Raw genomic sequence first — 25,167 nt, 5'->3', positions numbered from 1 at the left:
TTATTTAAATAATAAATAATAAGTAAATATTAATAAATATTATATAAATAATTAAATAAATAATAAATATTAATAAATAATATATAAATAATTAAATAAATAATAAATAAATAATTAAATAAATAATAAATAAATAATTAAATAAATAATAAATATTAATAAATAATATATAAATAATTAAATAAATATTATTTAATAAAATATAAATATATTATTTAATAAAACATTATAATTAAATAAAAATATTATTGTTTAAATAAGACATTAATAATTATTAAATATATATTATTATTTAATAAAATATTAATAATTAAATAATAAATGTTAATCATTATACAATATATTATTATTAAATAATAAATTAATACATAAATGTTAATAAATAAATAATAATTATTAAATAAATTAATAAATAAATGTTAATAAATAATATATTAATAATTAAATAAATAATAAATATTAATAAATAAAATATTATTAATTAATTAATATTATTTAATAAAATATAAATAATTGTATTATTATTTGAATAATAAATTAATAAATAAATATTAACAATTAAATAAATAATATATTATAAATAAATGTTAGTATTAAATAAATAATTAATTTAAATTAATATATTATTTTATTAAAATTAATTAAAAATATAAATTATTAAATTATATATTATATTTTAATAAATAAAATAGTTTAAATATAATTTAATATATAAATTAAATATAATTTATTTTATTTTAATATTTAATAATTATATTATAATTAAATAAATAATTAAATTAATTAAAATAATATTAAATAACAAATATAAATGATTGTATATAATAATTAATATTATATCATTTTAGTATTTGAAATATTAATTATAATTTAAATAAATTAATAAAATAATAAATAAATTTAATATTAATTAATTAAAATAATTATATATATGTAATTAATATATTATATTTTTAAATATTATTATAATTTATTATTTTTATTTTAATTAATATATATTATATAAAATTAATAATATTATTTTACAGGTGTATATAACTAATATTAAATAAATATTATATTAATTATTTTATAATAATTTATTTATAAACATTTAAATAACACATATATTATATTTAATAATATTATTTAATTAATTAATAATTTTAATTTAATTTTATTGTATATATATTATTTATTATTTAATTTAATATATTTTATTAAAATAATTTATTTATGCTATTATAATTTAATTAAATAATATTTATTATAATAATTATATTTAATAAATTATTAATAAAATTCATTGTTATTTTTAAATTAATAAAAATAAAATATATTTATTATAATATTTTATTCCTAAAATAATAATATTATTAATAATTAATATATTTTTCTATTCTTAATTTATATTTTTATATATAATTATTAATTATTTTTATATTATTATATTTTAATTAATAATAATCTTAACTTTACATGAAACTTATAATTAATAATATTCACTTATTATTTAATAAAACAAATTATTAATACAAATTTATTTAAAAGTTTATCTCTTGTAATTGGAGATACAAATCATAAATTATAAAATAACATGTCTAGTACTCTTGTATAAATGTTAAGAGTGAGTTATTACTATATAAAATTTGTTTACATTATGAACTTGTTTTTATTAATCTATCTATTTAATTTTTGTTCATTAGAAATTATAAATAAATGATGTATTAGTATAAACATAAAGCAATATCAAGATCATAATGTTATTTAATAATTTATAACAATGAACAAATCCTAGTAAAAAAGGAAAAAAGCTTTTATATGGTTGACTATATTACACAATCTTTGATTAAATTATATTTTGATGTGTCTATAATGTTTTTTTACTAGCATTTAGTAAATATGGAAAACAATTGAAACTAAAAACAAAATATAAATAAGCAAATACAATCCATTATACTAGAAAATCTTACAAATAACTCAGTTGTATGGCTTTTAGGTTTATATTTATGTATCCTTACTTTCTATGAACAAAAAAAAACTATTAAAAGTATCGATAATTTATACTTTTATTCTATTAATAACACCTTTTTATGAATGTGTTAATATAATGATTTATAAACAAATTAGACTATAAATCTAAAACATTTCCTTAACAACATAAAAAATATATTTGATAATATACCAATACAATAAAATTGATGTTTATTTGAAAAGGATGTTCTGCACTTTTATAACCTTACGATTTTATTATATTTTGATTGTATCATTACATAACAAGAAACATAATTTTGATAAAATGCGCATTTAATGTATCCTTTTTCTACATTTTGGTAAAAAGGTTTAAAAGACATTTTTGCTGTTTTTAATTAACACTATTTTACACAAAAAATATGCATTCATTTAAATTGTATAGTAATATGTATGTATGATGGAATATATTTATCATAGAAATGAAAGTATTAAAAATTAATCCATACTAATATATATATTTAAATACTTGTATATTATTATTAAGTATCGCCATGTATATATACTTTAGAAATGATATATATAATATTGAAATTGAAAAATATTTTTAATACTGTTATATGTATATTTAATTTATTATTATACGCCCAAACTAAATAATGCACATATTGGGGTATTTCTAATCATAAAAGAGAACGCATTTTCTAAGTATTAAAATAAGACATTTTTTTGTTTTTTAAAGATAATAGTACCATGCCTGAAAAATAAATACAAATATTTTTTGATGTATATATAAAATTGCTGATAGTTTGTTTTAAAAGACAAATTTGAGAAGATAATAACACTCATTTAAAAACAAAAAAACTATAGAAACAAAAAATAAACTCATACATATTATATTTCCATTAAATGACAAATCAAATAGTTTTGCTTTCCCCCTATAAAAATATATGGATATTAACATACTATTATAACTACTAAAGATATATAATACGTAGATAATGAAAAATATTGTATTTTTTAAAAATAAAAAGCCATATATTTCGAAAAAACGATATTACATATGTTATATGTGTAATGAAAAATAATGTGTAATTTAGGAAATAAGTAAATCACCATCACTTCGACGTTTATCAACAAATTTATTATTAGACATGAATAGAATATGCTAGTAAATAATATAGATATAAGCTCTACAATATAAGATATAAATTGTATTTATTTAAAAAGAAAAAACAATTAATTTTAGAATTATTCCATTTTTTCAATATATTAACAAAAGGTGGCAGCTTAATATTAGATCTGTTAAAACACCAGTAAATCCTGTTATTAGCAAATATATATAATTTAATATAATTTGTATAATTAAAAATATTGTGGTATACTTGTATTTTTAAGAACAAGTATTAAGGAATATAACTAATTCAAGCAAATGGTGCATATACAATGAATATTTTATATAAATTGGTAGATATGTAACTTTTTAAAATTAGGAAACCTCAGTTAAAAATATGCATGAGATGTAATAATTTTTCATTAAATACAATATAAAATTAACAAAAATAAGCACATGTATTTTAAAAACAAAGTTAAGAGTTTTTTTAATAATATTAGTGAAATATAAATATAGGACAAATAATAGACAATATAAAATCAATTACAATACTGTTTAAGTATTATATAAATAGAAGGAATTGATAATAACCAATGAAACTAATGTAATATTATTGTAGTTTTTAAAACTTTGAAGAATTATTATTATCATCAAATTGTAGAATAAATACATTGTTCTAAAGGTAGAACATTTTTAGAATCATTTTTAGAATCATTTTTATTTCAAAATAAACTAAACTATATACGTAACTATTATCACACAATATATAATGAATTCCAACAATTTTATATAAATATTTCAATTTAGATGTATGTAAAAAAACGCAGTGCTTTCTTACATCGGCAATTGAAAGCAATTTATAAATGTTTATATTATTAAAAAATATAAAAAAGTACATATATGCGATTTCAAATAACAAATTTCAGTACTTAGTGTTTTTATTGTTTTATTTAATTTTTGTTATAAAAATGAATTATGATTTACATCGATTAGGAACATTTATATATTTTTTTGAACATCCACATAAAGGGATTTATTCAAATAAATTGTGAAATGAAATAAGATGTTTTATACCTAAATATAGCTTGATAACCTTCGTGTAAATGTTAAATCAAGATAGTAAAAATAGGTTCAATTTAAAATAAAGTACGAACTTTGTAAGTATCGTATTATGTATTTTCAAGGATTTCTCATTATAGCTCATTATTATACATATTTTGGGGATTTTTAAATATTATCTTACATTTTGTTTTAACTATGAACATAATGGAGCTTTAATTTTAGACTAGTTTTGATTCAATTATATTTTAGTAATATATTATAGGGACTATACACGCAAAAACTATATGTATTATTTCGATGGTAAGAAATATATTTTATATAGTCCCATTATATAGTAATGCGAGGAATGTATTTCCTTACATCTTGGAAAATGACTATGATTTTCTACTGGGCTACTGTACTTTTTTCGCATCATAGATGGAATTGTTTTTACTATTTTTTTTTTTTTAATGTATAGTTCATTATTTTATATACTTATAAAAATATAATATTTAAAAGTATATATTATATTTTATTATGGACAAATTTTAAAAAAAAACAATTTTTATTGTTCCAACGAATTAATTACGATGAATAAAATTTAGATACAATGCATAAACATTTTTCTAAATATTGTGTAATTATTTTTTTATATTTATATTAATATATAATTTTTATTGTATACCTTTTTCTTTTGTTCTCACATTTTTAATGGCAATTGTGAACAATATTAAAATATTGTCAACAATATGTTTATCGAGCTTTTCATAATTTTAATTCCTGATTTATGCATTATTAAAAAATTTGGTTTGTATATAAAAAATGAAATTATGTGTTTTTTTCTTTTTATGAAAAAAATAACAAATGTAATTTGTTAAATGGTTTGATCATTATGTATTTTATATATTATATTTTTTTTTAATAAATTATATATATTATAAAAATTGTAATTTTTTTAACAACTGAAATGATACTATATTTTTATGTTTTTTTGTAAAAAAAAAAAAGCAAAAATAAATGTAAAAATACATCAATAGGAAGTAATGCTGCTCTTATAATATAAGTATAATTCTAGTAACATTATTAATTTAAAAAAGTAAAAAAAGTGATAAATTTTTAATATATGGAACCCATTGATAACTTAAATCCAAATAATGCATTTGTTGACAATTGTTTCGAGAAAGAAGATGTAATAAAAAAATTGTATAACTCAGTTTTAACAAGGACAATTAAGGAAATCGATGAAAAAAAGTTCAATTTAATAGAAACATCAATAAAATATGAAAATGAAATAAATAAATGTATTGATATAAGTAATTATTATATAAATGAAGCATTTTCATCTGCATTAAAGACAGAGGAATTAAGGCGAAAATTACGGATTCACATATATACAGTCTTTAATGATGGAGATAAAGAAATAAATTATCCTGTTGATGTAAAAATTGAAAATTCTGAGAATATATATAAATATGCAATACCATCATCATTTACTTTTAATATTCATGGTTATATTTTAAATAAAGATGAAAATGATTACGATTCATCGGAATCTGAAAATGTACGTTCAAAAAAAGTTAAATTTGAAAATGTATATGGTAATAATTTAATAACACCTAAAGAAGATGATTGTAAATACTCAGGTACAGAAATTGATGACATATCTGAAAACAATGAGAAAATTGATTATTGTAATACGAATGTTATGAAATTTACATCTTTTTTTTCAACAATAATGGTTGTGAGAGATAAAGAAACAATTATATATGATAAAAAAAATAAAAATTATTATGATTGTGATAAATTAACATTTACACGTATAATAAATGAAAGAAAAAAAGAGACAATAAAAATATTTTTATTTTTGGATCAAAAAATACCATTTTTTGAGCTTTCATCTGATTTAAAAAATTTAATGAAATCATCTGAAGAGACAATGCCTGAAATCATAAAACGTATATATGAATATAGTTTAGAAAACGATTTAGTTGGTTCTAACTGTGTTATGAAAACTGATGAAGTGTTAAAACCAATATTAGAGGTTGATGAATATGAGTTTTCTGATTTACCCAATCTTTTGCAAAAGCACTTATCCATACAAAAACCAATAGTTTTAGAACATATTGTCGACTTAGAAAACGAAGATGAATCTGAAAGCATATATGATGTTGTCATTGATATTTTTGAACCTTATATGACTTTAGATGAAGGCAAATATAAGAAATTTTTACTTGATTCTCATCATTTAAATAATTTAGTAAATTTTTTAAAAATGAATGAAATAAATGATAACAAACAATCTGAATTAAACGAAGGGAAAGACTCTAACAAATCTACTAAGTATACAAATAATGCGGATCATTCTTGTAAAATAGAATCACATGAAGATTTAGTTACAGAAGGAGCAGATGAAATAAATAAAAACGAAAATGATGAAAATGTAAATTCGAAGGAAGAGAATGATGAAAATACGAATGTCAATGTAAACAATGATAACAAAAGTGAATACACACAATCGATTAAAGAAGAATCTTTTGATAGCGATATAAATGAATTACATAATAATAAAATAAAAAACCCACAAAAAAATAATATGCCTTCTTGTATTTCAATTTCAATATTTGAAAAAATTAATGATATACAAAATGAAATAAATAGTATTGATGATGATATTATAAATATATTATGTAAAATAAAACAAAAAAATAGTTTAAGGTTACGATATACAAATTTTTATGAAAATCCATGTGCATTTATTGATCATGTTATGAATAGTAAATTTCCAAATAATATGGAAAATTTAAGCGATCACAATTATATATATGATCAATCAGCTAATATTAATGATGATAACTATTATACTTTGCCATGGGTTCATAGAGGAATTTCAAAATATTTATTAATTAAAAATAAAAATATTGACGATGTTCTTAAATCTGTTTTAAATTCAATGAATTTAGATTATAAGAGAAAAATTGATGATACAAATTCAAACGGAAATACAAAGAAAAAAGTAAACTTTGGTACAGAAAATTTTAATCAACGCTTTAAAGAACATATGAATTATAATTACAATAATTCTGAAGTAAACAATAATCATATTAACAATAACGTTAACAACATTAACCACAATAATATTAATGGATATGATTATTTTGGAAATAAAAATATGAACTATAACCCATCTGATTTTTTAAAACAACCTATGCAAAATTATCCATATAATAATATGAGTTATGAAAACAATATCCCAGCCCCTATGGATAATTATCCATCTTCGGGTTTTAATAATAATATGCAACCTAATCAATTCATAGGAAATATGAATCCCGAAAATAATTATATGCAAAATAATGATAATAATTTTAATGTATATAATAATCAGCAAATTCCACCATATCAACCACAATATATGAACTTTCCTTTTAATGGGATAAACCCTCAAAACAATTTTAATCCAATGTATGACGGTAATATGCCCATGGATATATATTCAAATAATAACTTTTATAATTCAAATAATTTGGGCTCATAAAATGAAAAGTTATTTTAATGGATTTATTACAAAATGTATGTGTATATCTATATATTGCAAGAATTATATATATTAAATTTCTTGTAGCAGTTATGCAATTTTATCGCATAGCTATATATATATATATATATATATATATATGTTCATATTAACCACTTCACAGCAGTTATTCGTTTTTTTTGGGATATTTTATTTTGTTTAATTTTGTTTAGATTTATTGAATATTATTGAATTTTTCATAATTTTTTATTTATTTTAGTTTAATGAATACATTAAAAAAACTAAACAATAATAATAATAATAATAATAATAATAATAATAATAATATTTATATATACATAAAAATGCACATATATATATATCCATGAGTTTGCTCTCATTCTGTTCACTCCTATTTCGTTGCGGGTATTAATACATCTGTAAACATGTATCTTGATGGTCTTAATAAGGATCCTTTATTATCTCTTCTATCAATATAATCTCCCCAGTTTCCGGATAAATTATTATATGTAAAATTTAAAGCAAATGATCTGAAGGGTTTTTCATATGATGGGATAGGGAATGTTTGTGTGTCTGGATTGTTTTCTCCATAAGGTATCATGTTGTATCTCCATATATGCTTTGGTTTAAAACTTGCAATTTGTTCATCATCTTTAATGGATAAATAATTGCACATTTCATTGAAACTGTTTTTTTCTGTTGAATCTCTCAATGCCTTTTCCCTAATAATAAAAAAAATATATTTGCAAATTATATATACAATGAACATATGCAAATGGTAAAAATTAAATCGAAAGATTTATTTGTGTATGTATGTTTGTGTATACAAATATATGTACAGAAAAACAAAGTTTACCATAACTCATTTAGCCTTTCATGATCTTGGCTATAATCATTAATATTTTTGTTTTGCAATTCACTTTGTGTATCAAAGAAATTATTATCTTTCATATCATCAACTACTCCTAATTCTAACATATTTGTAACATCAATAATATTTTGATAAATGGAATTGTGATAGCAAGTAATAGCGGAGGTGGTTCCGAAAAAAGCCATAAGGGCTACTAACTGATAACGAACATCTGGATTGTGTTTTAAAATAATATTTTTTAGTGGCAAAATGAAAAAGTTACAACCATTCTTAAGACTTCTATAAACATTTTCTATTATATAATCAATATAATATTTGTATGATCTTATATGCAGTATAAAATTATTATATCTGAAATTCTCCCCATAATATGAATTGTCATATGTGTATATATTATACTTTTCTTTATCCTTTACAACCCATTTTGGATGCTGCTTACCACCGCTTAACCGAATCTTACTTTTAAAAAAAAACCTCACATTATTTAATCGCAACTGAAAAGGGGGAATTATATATAGAGAAAAATGATAAGAACATTTACTATGTAAACGGAAGCAATTCATATACAAGCATATATACTCATATATAAGAATTTCTTTATTTATTTAATTCATTAATTCTGTGATTTTAACTTGTTTATTATTATTTTTCTTTCTTACCATAATTCACAAAATATTCACATTACACTTTAAGGCCTGAACATATATATTTGATTTATTTGTGTATTTAATAGATAAATAAATAAGTGTATTCTTCTTTTAAAATTTTTCTTACATTATAAATTGTTTTTGTGTATATTTATATTTATATTTATTATATTCAAATGTTAATAAAAAGGATAATATATAAATAATATAATAATAAAAAAAGTTAAGGAAAATATGAAAGGTTATTACGGATTATTACGTGTATTAAAATTGTGTATGAGAAGTTATAAGAGTAAAAAAAAATAACAGAAGAAAAGGAGTAATTACATTATTATATTATAAAATGAAATAACCTTAAAATAAAAAATATGGCTTTATTTATTCGTTCATTACAGTTAAATATTTTATGAGTTTATGTTTTCCTGTTTTAAATTGGAAATGGTTAATTATAAGAAAATATCATGTTTCTTTTTTATCTCATTACTATGTGCATCAATTTTTATAATTAGTAGAACTATGACACATTTTCTTAAAATGAAAATATGAAAAATATAGCCAAAAAGCATATAATTTATTATTTTTATGTTATATTCACATACACCTTAAAATTATAGAGAATATTTTTACTTATTTATTAAACAGCTATATATTATGAATGTGATATCATGAAAAAATTAACAATGTTTCATTTTTATACCATTATTATCTATGTAATGGGGAAATGGTCGATTTTTTCAAAGGGTGTGGTTACTGGTTTATGCACACACTCATTTATTTTATCATAGTTTGTCATTTTTTATTATATTTTATATATTCATAGTTTGGCTAGAGACTATTTATGTAAGAGTAATAGGTATGTACATATAAGCATGCATTGAAAAAAAATATTGTGTTTATAATTGCTTTTTAAAACAATCATAAAAGAGGAATAAAAAATGTTTCCTTAAAAGTTATATATGAAAAAAAAGTAATAATAATCGTAAAACTCGTTCAAAGGTAAAACTGCGAAAAATTAATTGCATAAACATATTATAAGTATATGTTATTTACAAAGGATTATATTGCTAGAAAGCAGAACAACACACATCGTTGTCAAATAAAACATATAATCTTAAAAATGCATAAATTAAAAATAAGTTAATTTGATTAAAAAAAACGGAATTTAAATGTATCATATAACTTTTTAATTGCAAATTTATTATAAAATAGTATAAAATTATTAACGTGTGGAAATAATAATTTCCGCTTTAATATTTTTAATTCTCATTATTGTAAGTTGAATTAATTATTTGTTCATTGTCTTCTTGTTCTTCATCAGAGTTATTATAATTTTTTGCTGACTCCTTAATAATTTTTCTTTTTTTAGCATTTTCCCTGTACAAGTAATAATAATTTTTAAAAATTATAACCACACAATGTTATTTACATTATTTTTATGAATATTTAACATGTATAGCTATTTGCACACAAATTGTAGCTAGCTATATTTAGCTCACTATTTTTTTTTTATTTTATTTATTTATTTATTTTTTTTTTTTTTTTTTTCTTACATTTCGATTTCTTTCCATCTTTTCATTAGTAGTATATATTCATATTCGAGCCTTTTCCTATAAAGAACAGCTAGCTCTTTGCTTTTTTCAAACCCATATATACTTACACGAAAATAGCAATCACATTTAACAAAAAAATTGTGTTGATAATTTCTTTTGCAAAAATAGACACGCCATGCCCCACTAGCATGCCATCTTACGCCTTTAACATTACAACAATACTTTTTCCAGTTGATGTTTTTTAAATTTTTTAAAATATTTTCTCTATTTGAATAAATAGCTCTTCTTATGAAGGAGGATGATAATAATGATAAGGGGAGAATCGCATTCTTTTCAACCTCTCTTTTATTATATTTATAATTTAATAAATAATCTTCATATAATTCCACTTCTTTCTCATTATCAATATTTATATTATTTATATCGATTTTTTCTCTTAACCTTTCTTTTTCTAAATATTTTTTGTATTTTTCTGCATCGAAACATTCTTGATGGGGTTGTATCAATTTTAACATGTACTCTGTAAAGAAAGTATGAGAAAAAATGTGTAAATAAGTGTATGTATATATAATATAAAAAGCAACACATATAAATAATAACATAGAATAATCATCTGTAACATACTTCTCTTTTGAACCACTCTTTTTACTCCAAAAAATTTTTTGTCATAAGAAAAAGTTAGACCAAATAATGAAGGTGGGTTAATTTTGCATTGAACAAATGTGGAAAAGTTCTTATTCAATATTTCTAAGTTGGTAGCATGATTAATAATTATGTATGTGGATTTATTATAAGGTTTGTTATTCATCAAATATCTTCTAAGCATTTTATAGATTAAAAAAAAATTTTATTAAAATTAATATAGCATTCTTGGTATATATTTTGAACAAAAAATGTTTTCCTTTTCCTATTTGATTAAATGTTATATAAGAGTCTTTAAATAATAACACTGTCAAATGTATGTTTAAACAATACGTTATATATATACATTTTTCGTTCTTTCATTTAATTTAAATATACTTGGATAATTTTTCTATTATTCATTTTTTTATTGTTTTGTTATTATGCCATTTTTTTATTTAGTTATTTGTTCTTAATTTTCACATTTCTTTTTATATTATCATAAGTTTATTTTATTTTTTTTTAATTTGAATATATGAAGTTAGAACAAAAGAAAAAAATAATATAGAGGAAAAGCAGTTTATAAATATTAAGTGTATTATTAATTATATTATACATTTTTGATGCCCATTTCCTTTATCGCTTATTATTTTATGATATATTTTTTATTTTTCCATTTTATTACTTAAAAATGTTCGAGGCATTTACAAGCACATTTTTTTTAATGCAAAGTTAACAATGATGTGTGAAATAATGAAAAAATACAAACAATTAAAAAACATAAAAGAGGAATCGGGTTAATTGCATGCTAGAAAGGAAAATTATTCCTTTTAAAAAAATTATTAGAAAAATCTTTATATGAACATATTTTCAAAACTCGCAATTATGCATATTTGTTATTATGTAACGATAAACACATAAATTAGTGATGTATTATATAATATACTTAAACCATACTTGAATTCCCTTTAAATATATAACTAATTAAAACATAGGCTTATAGTATATACATATGTGTGTTATATTTCTAAGTAATAGGATTAAGGTGAAGTAGTTTTTCCATTTTGGCATATTAAGAGAGATAATTGAAGGATTATAAATCGATATTTAAACATGCTAGAACATATACAGAAAATAGAATAAACACATTCATACACATTTGCAAGTATATATATATAATCTTTATTCATATAAAAATAAAAATACGATAATAATAAAAACATGCCTAAAAAGTTCATAAGAAAAGATGCATTTTATTTACCGGCTTTGTTTTTGGGAGGAGCGTCTTTAAGTCATTACTTTGCATCAAAAGAATTGGATGAACTCGAAAAAGAAACTACAAAATCAATTTGGGGTTTTTCAACTGGTGTAGTAATAGGACTAATAATAGGTATATGTATAGGGACCAACTATTATTATATTTTTAATAAAATATTTTCATTTTTTGATTATTTTATGAAAGACGATTCAGAAGAAAAAAGAAATTAAAAAGAAAAATGCATTTTTATAAGCTTCCGAAATATATATAGAATAGTGATCAATACATTATCATATGGGGATTTATTTTTTATAATTTTATCCTTATATATAACCTCATTAGAATAATACTACAACCATAAAAAGAAAATCCTTTATACAAAAAACAATTGTTATACGTATTTTTGGCTTAGCACATTTAACAAGAGAAATAAATATATTCAAATTATAGTTATTACATATTCATACCAACATTAATATATATATATATCCAAATTTTTAAGTAGTATAAATACATAACAGAAATAATTTTATTTTTATATTGATGTGTATCTTTTGTACCCAGAGCTAACCAATAATGGAAACCCTCAATCAAATGTCTATGCAAATATGTGTCGAAATTGCCACATAATATTTTAGTTTGCAATATATAGTTATAATATTCTTTATTTTTTTTTATTTCGAACATTTATGTACTTTTGTTTATTCCTATATATATCACATACATATATTATGTGTTTAAATATGATATTTAATAAATAACAAAATATTATATACATTAATATACAAAAAAATAATTATTTTAGCATAAACTTTTTATAATTGTGCTATTCCTTGATGGTAATAAAAATAGGGGAATGTGTCATGGATTTCTTTTTTTTATTTTTTAAAAAACTGTTTAGCAGAAAAAATAATGTTTTATTATATTAGCATACCAAACTTGGAATTTATTATTTTATAAAAAAAAATATATGGAAAAAAAAAAAATTATGTAGCATACTTCATATTGGGAATAAAACGTTAGCGTTACAGAATGACGAAAAAAATATATTTATATGCATGTGTATAAATGGAAAATTAAAACGGCAAGATATTGTTTATTCATTATAATATAGCAATTTTATTACAAAATAATATATATATATAGTACATATTAATAGGAAACAATACCTTAGTATAATAATATGATATATTTTTAAAGCGTTATTTTGGAAAACAACTAATTAAAAAAAATATATATGTAATGCATATTTGTACATACTAATGTATCTATTCATCATTATGCATATTTATTAATAACATTTATGGTAGTATTTATGAATATTTTTAAAAAAATCAAAGTTTTTAGTATTGGAGCCCCATTAATATATCTGCATAAAACATACAATTTTAAAACTTTTAGTAAAATTAAAAATGCCAAATAAAAATAAACCAAATCAATAGTTGTAATTTTTGTTCAGTTTTTAAGATTCACTTAATATATATTTACATAGAAAAGGGCAATATTCACTAAATCGATAAATATTTTTTTAAAAGAAGATAAACCCCCTCCAAAAAAAAAAAAAAAAAAATAATAATAAAAATTACAGAAAAAATATAGATAAATATATTAATGGATGAATTACATGCACATATATCAAGGGAAATATTTTTCAAGTAAAATTTCTAGATTATTAAGAATTATTTTTTTTGTGAATTTAGTTTTTTTTTTTTGGGGGTGTATGCTGTAAAGGTTTCGAATAATCTTTAGGACGAAAAAATGAAAAAAGAAAAACACAAAATAACTCCCCATGAAATAAAATATATTTCCGATTCAAAAATAAAAAACAACAATGTTAAAATAAACCTTTTTTATATTATATTGATATTTTTAATATATATCTTAGGAGTCGTATTATATATATGTGTAATGCCAGGTAAAAATAATATTGTATGATTTTGTATTTTTGTAAAAGTATAATTTAGGAACATATTGTATATTTACTACATTCCAATTGTTATAATAGCGGATATAATTTTGTGCATATTTTTGTGCACATTTTTGAACTTAAATTTTGCAGGCCTGAATGTAGACAGTAAAAATAAGCTAAAAGTATTGATTCCCAAAAATTTTAAAGATTTAACAAATATATTAAATGTCGGTAAAATAAAAATTTTATATGAAGCTTTAATATCATATAGAAATGAACATGGTGTAATATTGTTGATTCTTTTATCATTATTTTACATTTCTTATAATTCATTTCCACTATTTTTATGGTGGATGACAGGAGCTGGTAGTGGCATAACAATATTAATAGGAGCATTTTATAATTATACATTTTCTATAATATATTGTACAATACTATCCATAATATCCTCTTTAATTGCTTATGTTGTTTATAGTATGTATGGCAAATCAGTGATAGAATATTTTTTAAAAGATCCACTTGCAAAATTTAATGAACAAATAAATAAAAGAGTGAAAACTACTTTTGATTTGTTTTCATATATAGCAATTTTAAGATTAACTCCGATTTTTCCAAATACCTTAATAAACATACTTGCACCATGTTTATCTCTACCTATTATTCCACTTGTATTTGCTACATTTGTTGGGAATCTTCCTAATATCATTATATTAGGTAAGCAATTCAATTTAAGCACGCATACATGCATATATATACATGATTATTTTTTTATCTCTCTCTCTCTATATATATACATACATATGCAACACCATACATGTGTACATATATTTTTTTACAGTTTCAATAGGCCAAACCATTAATAGATTGTCATCTATTGATATGACACACCAGTTTTATGTGCCCATAGCTTTTATAATATTGTTGATACTTTTTCAGAGAATAATGAAATATACATATATCGAAACAAAAAAGGATAAAGAATTATAACATTTGTACCAATCATAGTGATGATAAAAGATATAGTATTTTATTCAATATATCTAAAAAAAGAAAAAATATGTATACCCATAAATTTGTATTTTTTTTTCCTGAATGATAATCTACATAATGCATACAAATGTACTGTTTTTGCATTTGTATATTTCGAAAGTTCGACATTAATTTGACATTTTATTATATTAGCACAAATATTATATCTGTTATTTATTTTTAATTTTATTTTTTTCATATATTGATTCTTAAAATTTAGTTGCTATATTTTGTTGCTTTTTCATTTTGTTAATTTGGTATAATTTCAACATTATTTTTTTGTGTTTATGCTATTAAGTGTGGCGTATATAGTTACTATTTTTTTTTTTTTTTTTTTTTTTTGTTATTTTTAATATTAAGCATAAATGTGCAATACACATGGATATAAAAATATGTGATGTATATGTGATGTATATGTAATATATATGTAATGCATATGTAATGTATATGTGATGCATATGTAATGCATATATAATGCAAATAAATGGTTTTTCCCCATTTGTTTCTTTTTTTTTTATTACTTTATAATAAACTTATTTAAGTTAAATTTTTAGAATTAAGAACAAAATTTTTAACAAAAAATTATAAATTGATTAATAGTATATGTATGGACAGGTATATAAAAATAAGGAAATTCTTATATTTTTAAATATATCTTTTTTTAGGGTTGTAGATTTTTCATATGCCAAAGGGATAAATATTTGTGTATAAAAATAACAATATATGTTGTATATATAATTTGGGGAGTTGGTAAATTATTTGAGCTTGACAAATAAATCCGATTAATTTCCATAATATAGTAACTGTTATAAAATAAATAAAGTTTATTTAATTTATTACTTTTTTTATTTTATAACACATTTTTTGTGCTATTTAATTATTTTCTTAAATAAATTCAAAACAGCTAGCCTATTTTATAAATATGTAAAAAAATATATTTAGATTGTAAATAACGCCGTTCCAATCAAGTTATTTTCTCTTTCGTTTATTTTTAATTTGTTCTATTTAATAATTTCCATGCCTTATGTTTAACTTTATTTATTACTATTATTATTATTACTTTATTTTTTTTTAATAGCCAGTTTTGTAGGTATGCGAAAATAGGGTACAAGATTGTTTGCATAATCTTACGTATAAATTTATTTTAATTCATCTTTAATACGCATATTATTAATTTGGTATATATATATATATATATATATACAATATATATAATATATTTTTTATTATATATTTTTTTTTATTTGCTATTTGTGCATTCTTCATACTTTGTATTATTTACAAAAGTTATTTTGACGAATGCTAGTAAAATTATTTTTAGTAAACAAAAATGAAATTACTTTTTTTTTCATTTTTTTATTATATAATGTAGTATGTATGCATTTTTTATGGTCAGTTGAAAATATACATAGCATATTATACAATTAAACAAGCAAAAAAGAAAAACAAAAAAGAAAAACAAAAAAAAACAGGGAAAACAAAGGAGAAAGCCAAAACTATTTTTACATTTTTTTCAATTATATTAATTCCCTTTCCAATTTAACCGTAAAATGAAGTTTAATTGTTGAGGGATATTTTATAAATACTTTAAAAAAAATATGCAACGAAAGTTTTAAGAGAAAAAAATAAAACATAAAATAAAACAATATAATAAATTGTAAAAACGAAAGAAAAAAAAAAAAAAAAAAAAAATACAACAATCTATACGAAAGTCTAGTGAAACGATCATGGAAAAAAATAGCGAAGAAGAAGAGGTTGGACTTTTTAACGAGGAAGGGAATATGCCACATGAAAAAGAACAAGACGAAGAAGATGAAGATGGCGAAGTAAAAGATGGCGAAGTAAAAGATGATGAAGTAAAAGATGATGAAGAAGATGAAGAAGGTGAAGAAGGTGAAGATGAAGGAGTAAAAGATAGTGACGAAGATATATCTCAATCGAAAAAAAAACGAAAAAAAACAAATAATACAGTATCCTATATAGATAATGAAGCAGATGAAGAAGATGATGAATATAACGATGACGATGATGATATTGACTATGAAAAAATAACTGGAAATAGAACAGGGAACAAAAAAAGAAAAGTAGGAAAAAATAAATATGTTTCTACATTTTTAGATACAGAAGCACAAGTAGGAGATGAAGAAGAAGAAGAAGAATATGCAAGTTCATATGTAGACGAATTTGAAGAAGCTAAAAGATTAGAAAAAAAAAAATTATATGAAACCAAATTAAAAAGTGGAACAAATCATTTAGCTCAAGCAATTAATAAATTATCACAAAGATATGAAAATGAAAAAGATCTAAAAGATGGTGCAACAGATGATGAAACTTTAACAGATGAAGAAATGTCAGAAGATGAAGAATATTTTGATGAAACTGAAGGTTTAAATGCTTTTGATAGCCCTAAAATGTGGTTAATCAAATTATTTAAAAATGGTGCTGAAAGACATCTAGCTATGGGCATATATTATAAATATATGAAACTACAATCTAGCGAGTTTAATATTAAAGGTATATATGTATCTGATGATTTAAAGGGTTATATATATATAGAAGCTGATAGTTTATATATGTTAAAAAGATTTCTTTTAGGGTTTAAATTTATTAATTTAAATGATATTTCTATTGTTCCAGTACAAGAATTGACATCTATATTTGCTATGTCACATTCTAAAGTGGTTATACCAAAAGTTAATGAATATGTAAGAATAAAAAGGGGTGTATATGCAAATGATATTGGTCAAATTTTTGAAGTTCATGAAAAAGGAATATATGCTATTGTTCGTTTAATACCGAGAATATTATATGATAAATATAATAACTCAAAAAAAGATCAATATGACAATGTAGGTATATCCACATCTGTTAATAAAAATAATTCTACTATTCATTATGATAGTACAAATAATAATTTGGATCAAATATATCCATTAATGGATAAAATGAATACAAACAATCAAATGCATAATGTAAATAATGCAATTGTTCCTTTATCGGGTGAAAAATTAAGTGCTATAGATGAAGCATTACAAATTCGAAGAAAAAAAAAAAAAGAAAGACCCCTTAAAAAATTATTTGATAGAGATGAAATCGAACAAATAGGAGGAGTAATTGAACATGGACCATATCCTGGAACTATTAAATATCAAAATAATATATTTGAAGAAAATGGATATTTATTAAAAAAAATGAATATAAAATATTTAATTAGCGAAAATGCAAATATAACATTAACAGAAATACGAGACTTTAACAAAAATAATACAAATGAAGAAGATATAAATTTACATATAAGTAAATCTTTTATAAATAAAAATTCTTTACATTTATTTAAAAAAGGAGAAAGAGTAAAAATTATGAAAGGTGAATTATTTAATTTAATAGGTACAATAACTAATATTAATGAAAATGTATTAAGTGTGAATCCAGATAATTTAGCTAAAGAATTTAAATTTTTGCCAACAGATGTAACCAAATATTTTACAGAAGGAGATAATGTAACTGTTATAAATGGTTTACATAAAGGTAAAAGTGGGTTAATATCTTTATTAGATTATAAAGAAAATATTGCTCTTATATTTTCACCTTCATTAAATACAGAGTTTCGGTCATCAATACAAGATTTGACAGGAACAATCAGCAGTAGTAGTAATACTGTTGAAGGTTTAGGAGGTGTTAATACTTTAAATGGTTTCTCAATCGGAGATTTAATAGAATTAAATGATAGACAAATTGGTGTATTAACATATATAGATAAAAATAAGCATATTCGTGTATTAACAAATAGTAATAAAATTTTACACACAACCATAGGATCAATTACATATAAAAGATCTGCTATTGGGCAAATATGTAAAGATGAAAATGGGAATATTATTCAATCAAAAGATACTATACAATTAATTAAAGGTGCACATAAAAATAAAACAGCAATTGTTAGTTATATATGGAAAAATAAAATTTTTGCAAAAATAAATAAAAAAATTGAAGATAATGGTTTTGTAGTTGTTGATTGTGAAAATTGTTTACTTAGTGGAAATGTTAATGAAAAAAAAAAAATAATAACACAACATAATTTATTCAGAAATAATAATATGCAAAGAAAAAATACTTTTCAATCATTTATTGGAAAAACAGTTAAAATATTATCAGGGGTATATAAAGGTCTTTTAGCAGATGTTATAGATGCTGAAAGAGATGAATTTACCTTACTTTTAAAAATTAAACCCAAAACTATACGACAAAAAAGAATAGAATGTGCAATAGCAGATGCATATAAAGATGATAAACTTTTTGATGATAAAAATACAGAAAAGAAAAAAGATGGTATAAATAAAACAAATGATACTTATTTTAAAGGAAAATTTAATTATGAATCAAAATATGATAAAAATAAAACTTTGGAAGAAGATGAAGAAAGAAGAAAAACGAGTTTTAATCTACCATTTTATAATGATGTTAATGAATATAAAAATTATGATAAAAAAAAAAATGACAGAAAATATGAAAAAAATTACAATGATGGATATAATAGCTATTCTAGTCATACAAATAAATCTAATTATTATGATGATGAAAAAAAAAAAAAAAAACATGATAATTCAAATAAAAAATATCATCAGTATGATGAACATGAAAATAATAATTGGAAATATTCTTCACATAATAAAATACATGAAAATGATACATATCATAATAATTCTAATGATAAAAATTATAAAAGTGGAGAAAATATGGATGATTATTATACATCAAATAAAAATGGAAATACTGAACAAAGAAATGTTAATCGATTTCATAACGAAAAAGATAAAAAATATGAAAAAAAAAAAACAAGTCCAACCAATTCAGAATATAAAAAAAATGATAATTTACATGAATATCATCAAACAGAAAGTCAAAATAATCTTAACAAAATAAATAATGAAAATAATTTTTATAAAAATCAAACAGATGAAAAAAAAAATCAAAATAATAAAGGAAACTCAGATTGGATAATATCAGGTGTAATTATAAAAATTGTAACACCTGGATTATTTTATAATGAAATAGGAAGAATATCAGAAGTTATCAAAAAAGGTTCATATATTATACTCAAAATTGAAACAGATAAAACATCTTTTAACATCGTTTCAGAAGCTGTGATTCCATTGAAACCTAGTAAGCCAAACGATGAAGTTATTGCCATTTTAGATGGAGGGAAAATTAGTCAAGGGACTGTTATTGATATATTAAATGATAATAAAGTGGAGATTTCCACTATAAATGGAAATATAAACTGCGACATGCAACATGTTTTTTTGTATAAAAAGGTGTGACCATGAGATGGAAGCAGAGAACGCGCACATAAATGAACACATAAATGAACAAATAAATGAACACATAAATGAACACATAAATGAACACATACTTATATATATATTCATTTTTCTCATCATTTTCTCATCATTTCTCACCATTTTCTCGTCATTTCTCACCATTTTCTCACCATTTTTCTTTGATTTTATTTCTCATTCTTTACTTTTTTTTTGTTAAAATGATAAATATTGATTTGTACAATGTACATAAACTTACTACGTACATATATAAATATATGTTTTCACTTTTGCTCATAATTAAAAGACTATACACAAGCTCATTATATGCACACACATATATATATGTGCCTACAAAAGTTGTTTAAAGGACGGAAAACATAGATATATAAACCCTGTTAGATATTATTAGTGATAAAAAGCGAGAATATTTTACTCATATATATATATATATATCTATGCATAAGGCTATAATTAGATAAGATCAAATTACGCAATCTTTAGCGAAAAAAAAAATAATAATAAAATAATCTCTGTTGTATGACATATTATATAATTATTTTTACAATATACTACCTTTTAAATTTTAAAGGAAAGTATAAAAAAAACGAGTTTGAAATATTTGTTATTTCGCATATACGTATAAACGATGCGCAATGACGGTAACAAATGGTTACACTATAAACATAGCAAAAAAAAATATATTATATATATGTATGTATATATATATAGATATGTGCATGTAGATATACAGGTTTAATTGCAATGAATATGCACGGTCTAGATTTAACAGATTCACATGGTCACGCGTTTGGTTGAAAAATAAGGACTCCATATATACAAGCGATCATATCTCGAAAATTACTAATACTTTTAACATGCTTTTTTCTGTATTCAGTTTAGTTGATTTTGAATAAAATCCAAAACCTTCTTAACGATATTATCAGATGTAAAACCTAAATGATTCCATATTTGATTTTTAGGAGCTGAATATCCAAATTGATCCAAACCTATATATGTATTAAAATAAGTATCAAATCCAAAAGTAGATGCAGGCTCAATATAGAATCGAACTATTTTGGGATCATTGTGCATCATAATAGATGTTTGATATTCTTTCGTTTGTTTTTTAAACATGGTCCATGATGGAAAACTTACAATTCTAACATTTAAATTATGTTTACTTTTTAAAATATCTTTGGCTTCAAAACATAAATGTAATTCAGATCCACATCCACTTAAAATAACTTTTTGTTTATCATTATTATTTTCAAAATCTTCTAATATATAAGCACCTTTTAATACACCTTCTGCTGATGTATTTTTTAAATGTGGTACTTTGTTTCTACATAAAGCTAAAACAGTTGGGGTTTTGGAATTTTTAAAATGACAAAGATAAGAGCCTGATACTTCATTTCCATCTGCTGGTCTAATAATATTTATATTTGGGGTTGCTCTTAATAATGCTAACACTTCAATAGGTTGATGTGTAGGACCATCTTCTCCTAATTCTATTGAATCATGTGTGGCTATACATAAAACATGATGATTTGATAAGGCTGATAATCTTAAAGCACCAAATGCATATGTATAAAAATTCAAAAAAGTTCCACAAAATGGTTCAAATCCACCATATGCATATATACCATTTGATATAGCAACCATACCATGCTCTCTTACACCATATCTTATATATTTATTTGCAAATGAATTTTTAGTTATATCTTTTTCATCTTTCAAAGCTGTACAATTAGATTCTGTTAAATCAGCACTTCCACCAATTAATTCAGGTAATATTTTATTAATACAATTTAATGCTATACCTGATAAATTTCTAGTTGCTAAAGGTGAATCACTTACTGTATATTTTGGTAAAACATTTTCCCAATTATTAGGTAATTCTTTTTTAAATCTTCTTAAAATTTCTTGTCCTTTTTCTGGATATTTTAACATATATTTATCAAATGTTTCTTTCCATTTCATATAATTTTCTTTATTTTTTTGTAAAACATTTTTATAAAAATTCTTTACTTTATCAGAAATATGAAATTTTTTTTCAGAATCAAGACCCAAATTTTTTTTTGCATTTTTTATATCATCATCTTTTAATGCTAAACCATGAGATTTATGACTTCCTTCAACTTTTGTTCCAAAACCAGATAATGTTTGAACAATAATTAATGATGGTTGTTTTAAATTTTTTTTACATTCTTCTATTTCTTTATATATTTTTTCAAAATCAGTATTTCCATCTTTTACTATTTTAACTTCCCAATTAAAAGATTCAAATTTTTTTCCAATATCTTCAGTAAATGATAATTCTGTATTACCATCAATAGTAATTTTATTATCATCATAAATTAGTATTAATCTTCCTAAGCCTAAATGACCAGCTAATGATGCTGCTTCACAAAATACACCTTCTTGCATACATCCGTCTCCACATAATGCATATATATAATTATTAAATATTTCAAAATCGTTAGTATTATATTTTTCTGATAAATTATGAGCACATATAGCCATACCAACAGCATTTGCAGCACCTTGCCCTAATGGTCCAGTTGTTACTTCAACTCCTTTTGTAATATAATTTTCTGGATGACCCGGTGTTAAACTTCCTAATTGACGAAATTTTTTTAAATCATCTAAATTTAATCCTTGTTCTGTTAAATATAACATTGTATATAATAAAGAACTTGTATGACCATTCGATAATACAAATCTATCTCTATTTATCCATTCTGTATCCTCATTATAATAATTCATTACATATCCCCATAATATATGTGCTATAGGAGCACATCCAATTGGAGCTCCTTGATGTCCACTGTTTGCTTCAAGTGGCAATTCAGCAGCTAACATACGAATTTCGTTCACACATTTTATATCGATTTCGGTATTCATATTAAACGGCTTGTTAAATAAAAAAAAATTTTATATAATTAATTTATGTCAGTGGATAATTTATCTGTGATACACAGTTTGATATATTTACACGAATAAAAGTATAAATATGAATAATGGTAAATGTTCGGATTTTATTTTAATCCTACTAAATAAACATGGGGTGTGCTTATGATAATTAATCATAAAAATTGCAATTTTTTTATTATTAAATTTTTTTTTTGAAAATAACAGAATATGCTCAATATATCTTTTATATGGATATATATTCCAAGTTCGATACTAAGCAAATGTTTCTATTGCTTTAAAAAAAAAATGTAAATAATCGTAAATGTTTTTAGCTTTATATCTTATATCTTCGTATGTATTGCTTTGTAATTCTCTAAAAAAAAAAATATTTATACAAATAAATATATTTAATATAATTATTAATATTTAGTGTGTGTACTATATCATGAAATATGTAATTAAATAAATATTCAAGCAAAAATATATATGCCTATATATATTTATATATTTTTTATACACGTTGCAAAAAAATATAATAATACAGACTGGTTAATTGTTCAAATTTTTACTTTTATCCATTTATTTTATATAAATAAAAAACCATAAGCTAATAATATATATACACTATTTACTGGATAATAATAAAATATATAACACTATCTTGTATCAATAAAATGTTAAATCATATATGATAAATATACATATATTATACATGTACTCATTTCTATATGCGTTCAATTAACAGGAGTAACATAAAAAAGTATTCATTTGGGGATAGTAATTTTATGTAAAATATAAAAAAAATAAATGAACTAGCTATTTGTTACAATTTTTTTTTTTTTTTTTTTTTTTTAATATTGGTATATATGTAGCTATAGTATATGAAAACATGTGATGTATATATTTTATAGCGTCTATATAGAAGAAAAAAAAAAGTTATATAAAAATTGGATATTACATTTTTATAGTTTCTCCAGATACATTTATATTTTTATACAATCTATTTTGTTTTAAAGACTCATCACTTGATAAACATTTGCATAAAATGTTACTATATTTTTCGGACGAACAATTAACTTCTATTGTGCTATATGGAGAAAGTCAAATGTTTATATTATATATAAGAATAGTTTAATTGTTTTGTATGTATTTATAAAACTATTTGAAAAAAAAAATAAAAAAAACTACCAAATAAAAAACTACCAAATAAATATCATACATATACAATATGTAAGAAATTTAAATAGCTACTTACTGTGTAATTGTGCTGAAATTTTCACCCATTATAAAACCTTAAAAAAAATGTAACTTGGAAGTTAAAAATATTCTTTTAAAATGTTTATATCGAAATGTAGAAATTGTTTAATCGTTAATGAATTTCACATTTACTTATATACGTACACAGATA

The 25,167-nt window shown here is 21.1% G+C and overlaps 8 protein-coding genes across 8 annotated transcripts, besides 1 other annotated feature; 4 read left to right on the top strand and 4 right to left on the bottom strand.

The window, feature by feature from the left end:
• Positions 1 to 75: 75 nt before the first annotated feature.
• Positions 76 to 1,112: a sequence feature.
• Positions 1,113 to 5,228: 4,116 nt separating this feature from the next.
• PY17X_0111300 (SWIB/MDM2 domain-containing protein, putative) lies at positions 5,229 to 7,640 on the top strand (the record flags this gene model as incomplete). The annotated part of the gene is made up of 1 exon (XM_725993.1): positions 5,229 to 7,640. The coding sequence occupies one exon, from the start codon at positions 5,229 to 5,231 to the stop codon at positions 7,638 to 7,640; it is 2,412 nt and encodes an 803-aa protein (XP_731086.1).
• A 391-nt stretch (positions 7,641 to 8,031) lies between these two features.
• Positions 8,032 to 9,173, bottom strand: PY17X_0111200 (ATP synthase-associated protein, putative; the record flags this gene model as incomplete). Its single annotated transcript, XM_022957842.1, has 3 exons — positions 8,032 to 8,362; positions 8,497 to 9,005; positions 9,171 to 9,173. 3 exons carry the CDS (start codon positions 9,171 to 9,173, stop codon positions 8,032 to 8,034), a joined length of 843 nt encoding a protein of 280 aa, XP_022811261.1.
• Positions 9,174 to 10,414: 1,241 nt separating this feature from the next.
• PY17X_0111100 (AP2 domain transcription factor, putative) lies at positions 10,415 to 11,534 on the bottom strand (the record flags this gene model as incomplete). The annotated part of the gene is made up of 3 exons (XM_022957841.1): positions 10,415 to 10,532; positions 10,709 to 11,228; positions 11,333 to 11,534. 3 exons carry the CDS (start codon positions 11,532 to 11,534, stop codon positions 10,415 to 10,417), a joined length of 840 nt encoding a protein of 279 aa, XP_022811260.1.
• A 1,016-nt stretch (positions 11,535 to 12,550) lies between these two features.
• On the top strand, positions 12,551 to 12,817 carry PY17X_0111000 (succinate dehydrogenase subunit 3, putative; the record flags this gene model as incomplete). Its single annotated transcript, XM_725989.1, has 1 exon — positions 12,551 to 12,817. One exon carries the CDS (start codon positions 12,551 to 12,553, stop codon positions 12,815 to 12,817), a length of 267 nt encoding a protein of 88 aa, XP_731082.1.
• A 1,528-nt stretch (positions 12,818 to 14,345) lies between these two features.
• Positions 14,346 to 15,483, top strand: PY17X_0110900 (SNARE associated Golgi protein, putative; the record flags this gene model as incomplete). The annotated part of the gene is made up of 3 exons (XM_022957840.1): positions 14,346 to 14,502; positions 14,647 to 15,210; positions 15,335 to 15,483. 3 exons carry the CDS (start codon positions 14,346 to 14,348, stop codon positions 15,481 to 15,483), a joined length of 870 nt encoding a protein of 289 aa, XP_022811259.1.
• Positions 15,484 to 17,252: 1,769 nt separating this feature from the next.
• Positions 17,253 to 20,846, top strand: PY17X_0110800 (uncharacterized protein; the record flags this gene model as incomplete). The annotated part of the gene is made up of 1 exon (XM_725986.2): positions 17,253 to 20,846. The coding sequence occupies one exon, from the start codon at positions 17,253 to 17,255 to the stop codon at positions 20,844 to 20,846; it is 3,594 nt and encodes a 1,197-aa protein (XP_731079.2).
• Positions 20,847 to 21,737: 891 nt separating this feature from the next.
• Positions 21,738 to 23,750, bottom strand: PY17X_0110700 (transketolase, putative; the record flags this gene model as incomplete). Its single annotated transcript, XM_725985.1, has 1 exon — positions 21,738 to 23,750. The coding sequence occupies one exon, from the start codon at positions 23,748 to 23,750 to the stop codon at positions 21,738 to 21,740; it is 2,013 nt and encodes a 670-aa protein (XP_731078.1).
• Positions 23,751 to 24,032: 282 nt separating this feature from the next.
• On the bottom strand, positions 24,033 to 25,043 carry PY17X_0110600 (conserved Plasmodium protein, unknown function; the record flags this gene model as incomplete). Its single annotated transcript, XM_022957839.1, has 3 exons — positions 24,033 to 24,132; positions 24,718 to 24,846; positions 25,015 to 25,043. 3 exons carry the CDS (start codon positions 25,041 to 25,043, stop codon positions 24,033 to 24,035), a joined length of 258 nt encoding a protein of 85 aa, XP_022811258.1.
• Positions 25,044 to 25,167: the final 124 nt, after the last annotated feature.

The sequence above is a fragment of the Plasmodium yoelii genome (assembly GCF_900002385.2).
Source record: "Plasmodium yoelii strain 17X genome assembly, chromosome: 1".
Lineage (NCBI taxonomy): Eukaryota > Apicomplexa > Aconoidasida > Haemosporida > Plasmodiidae > Plasmodium > Plasmodium yoelii.
Note: the sequence above shows the minus strand (reverse complement) of the source record. Positions and strands in the feature narration are given on the sequence as shown.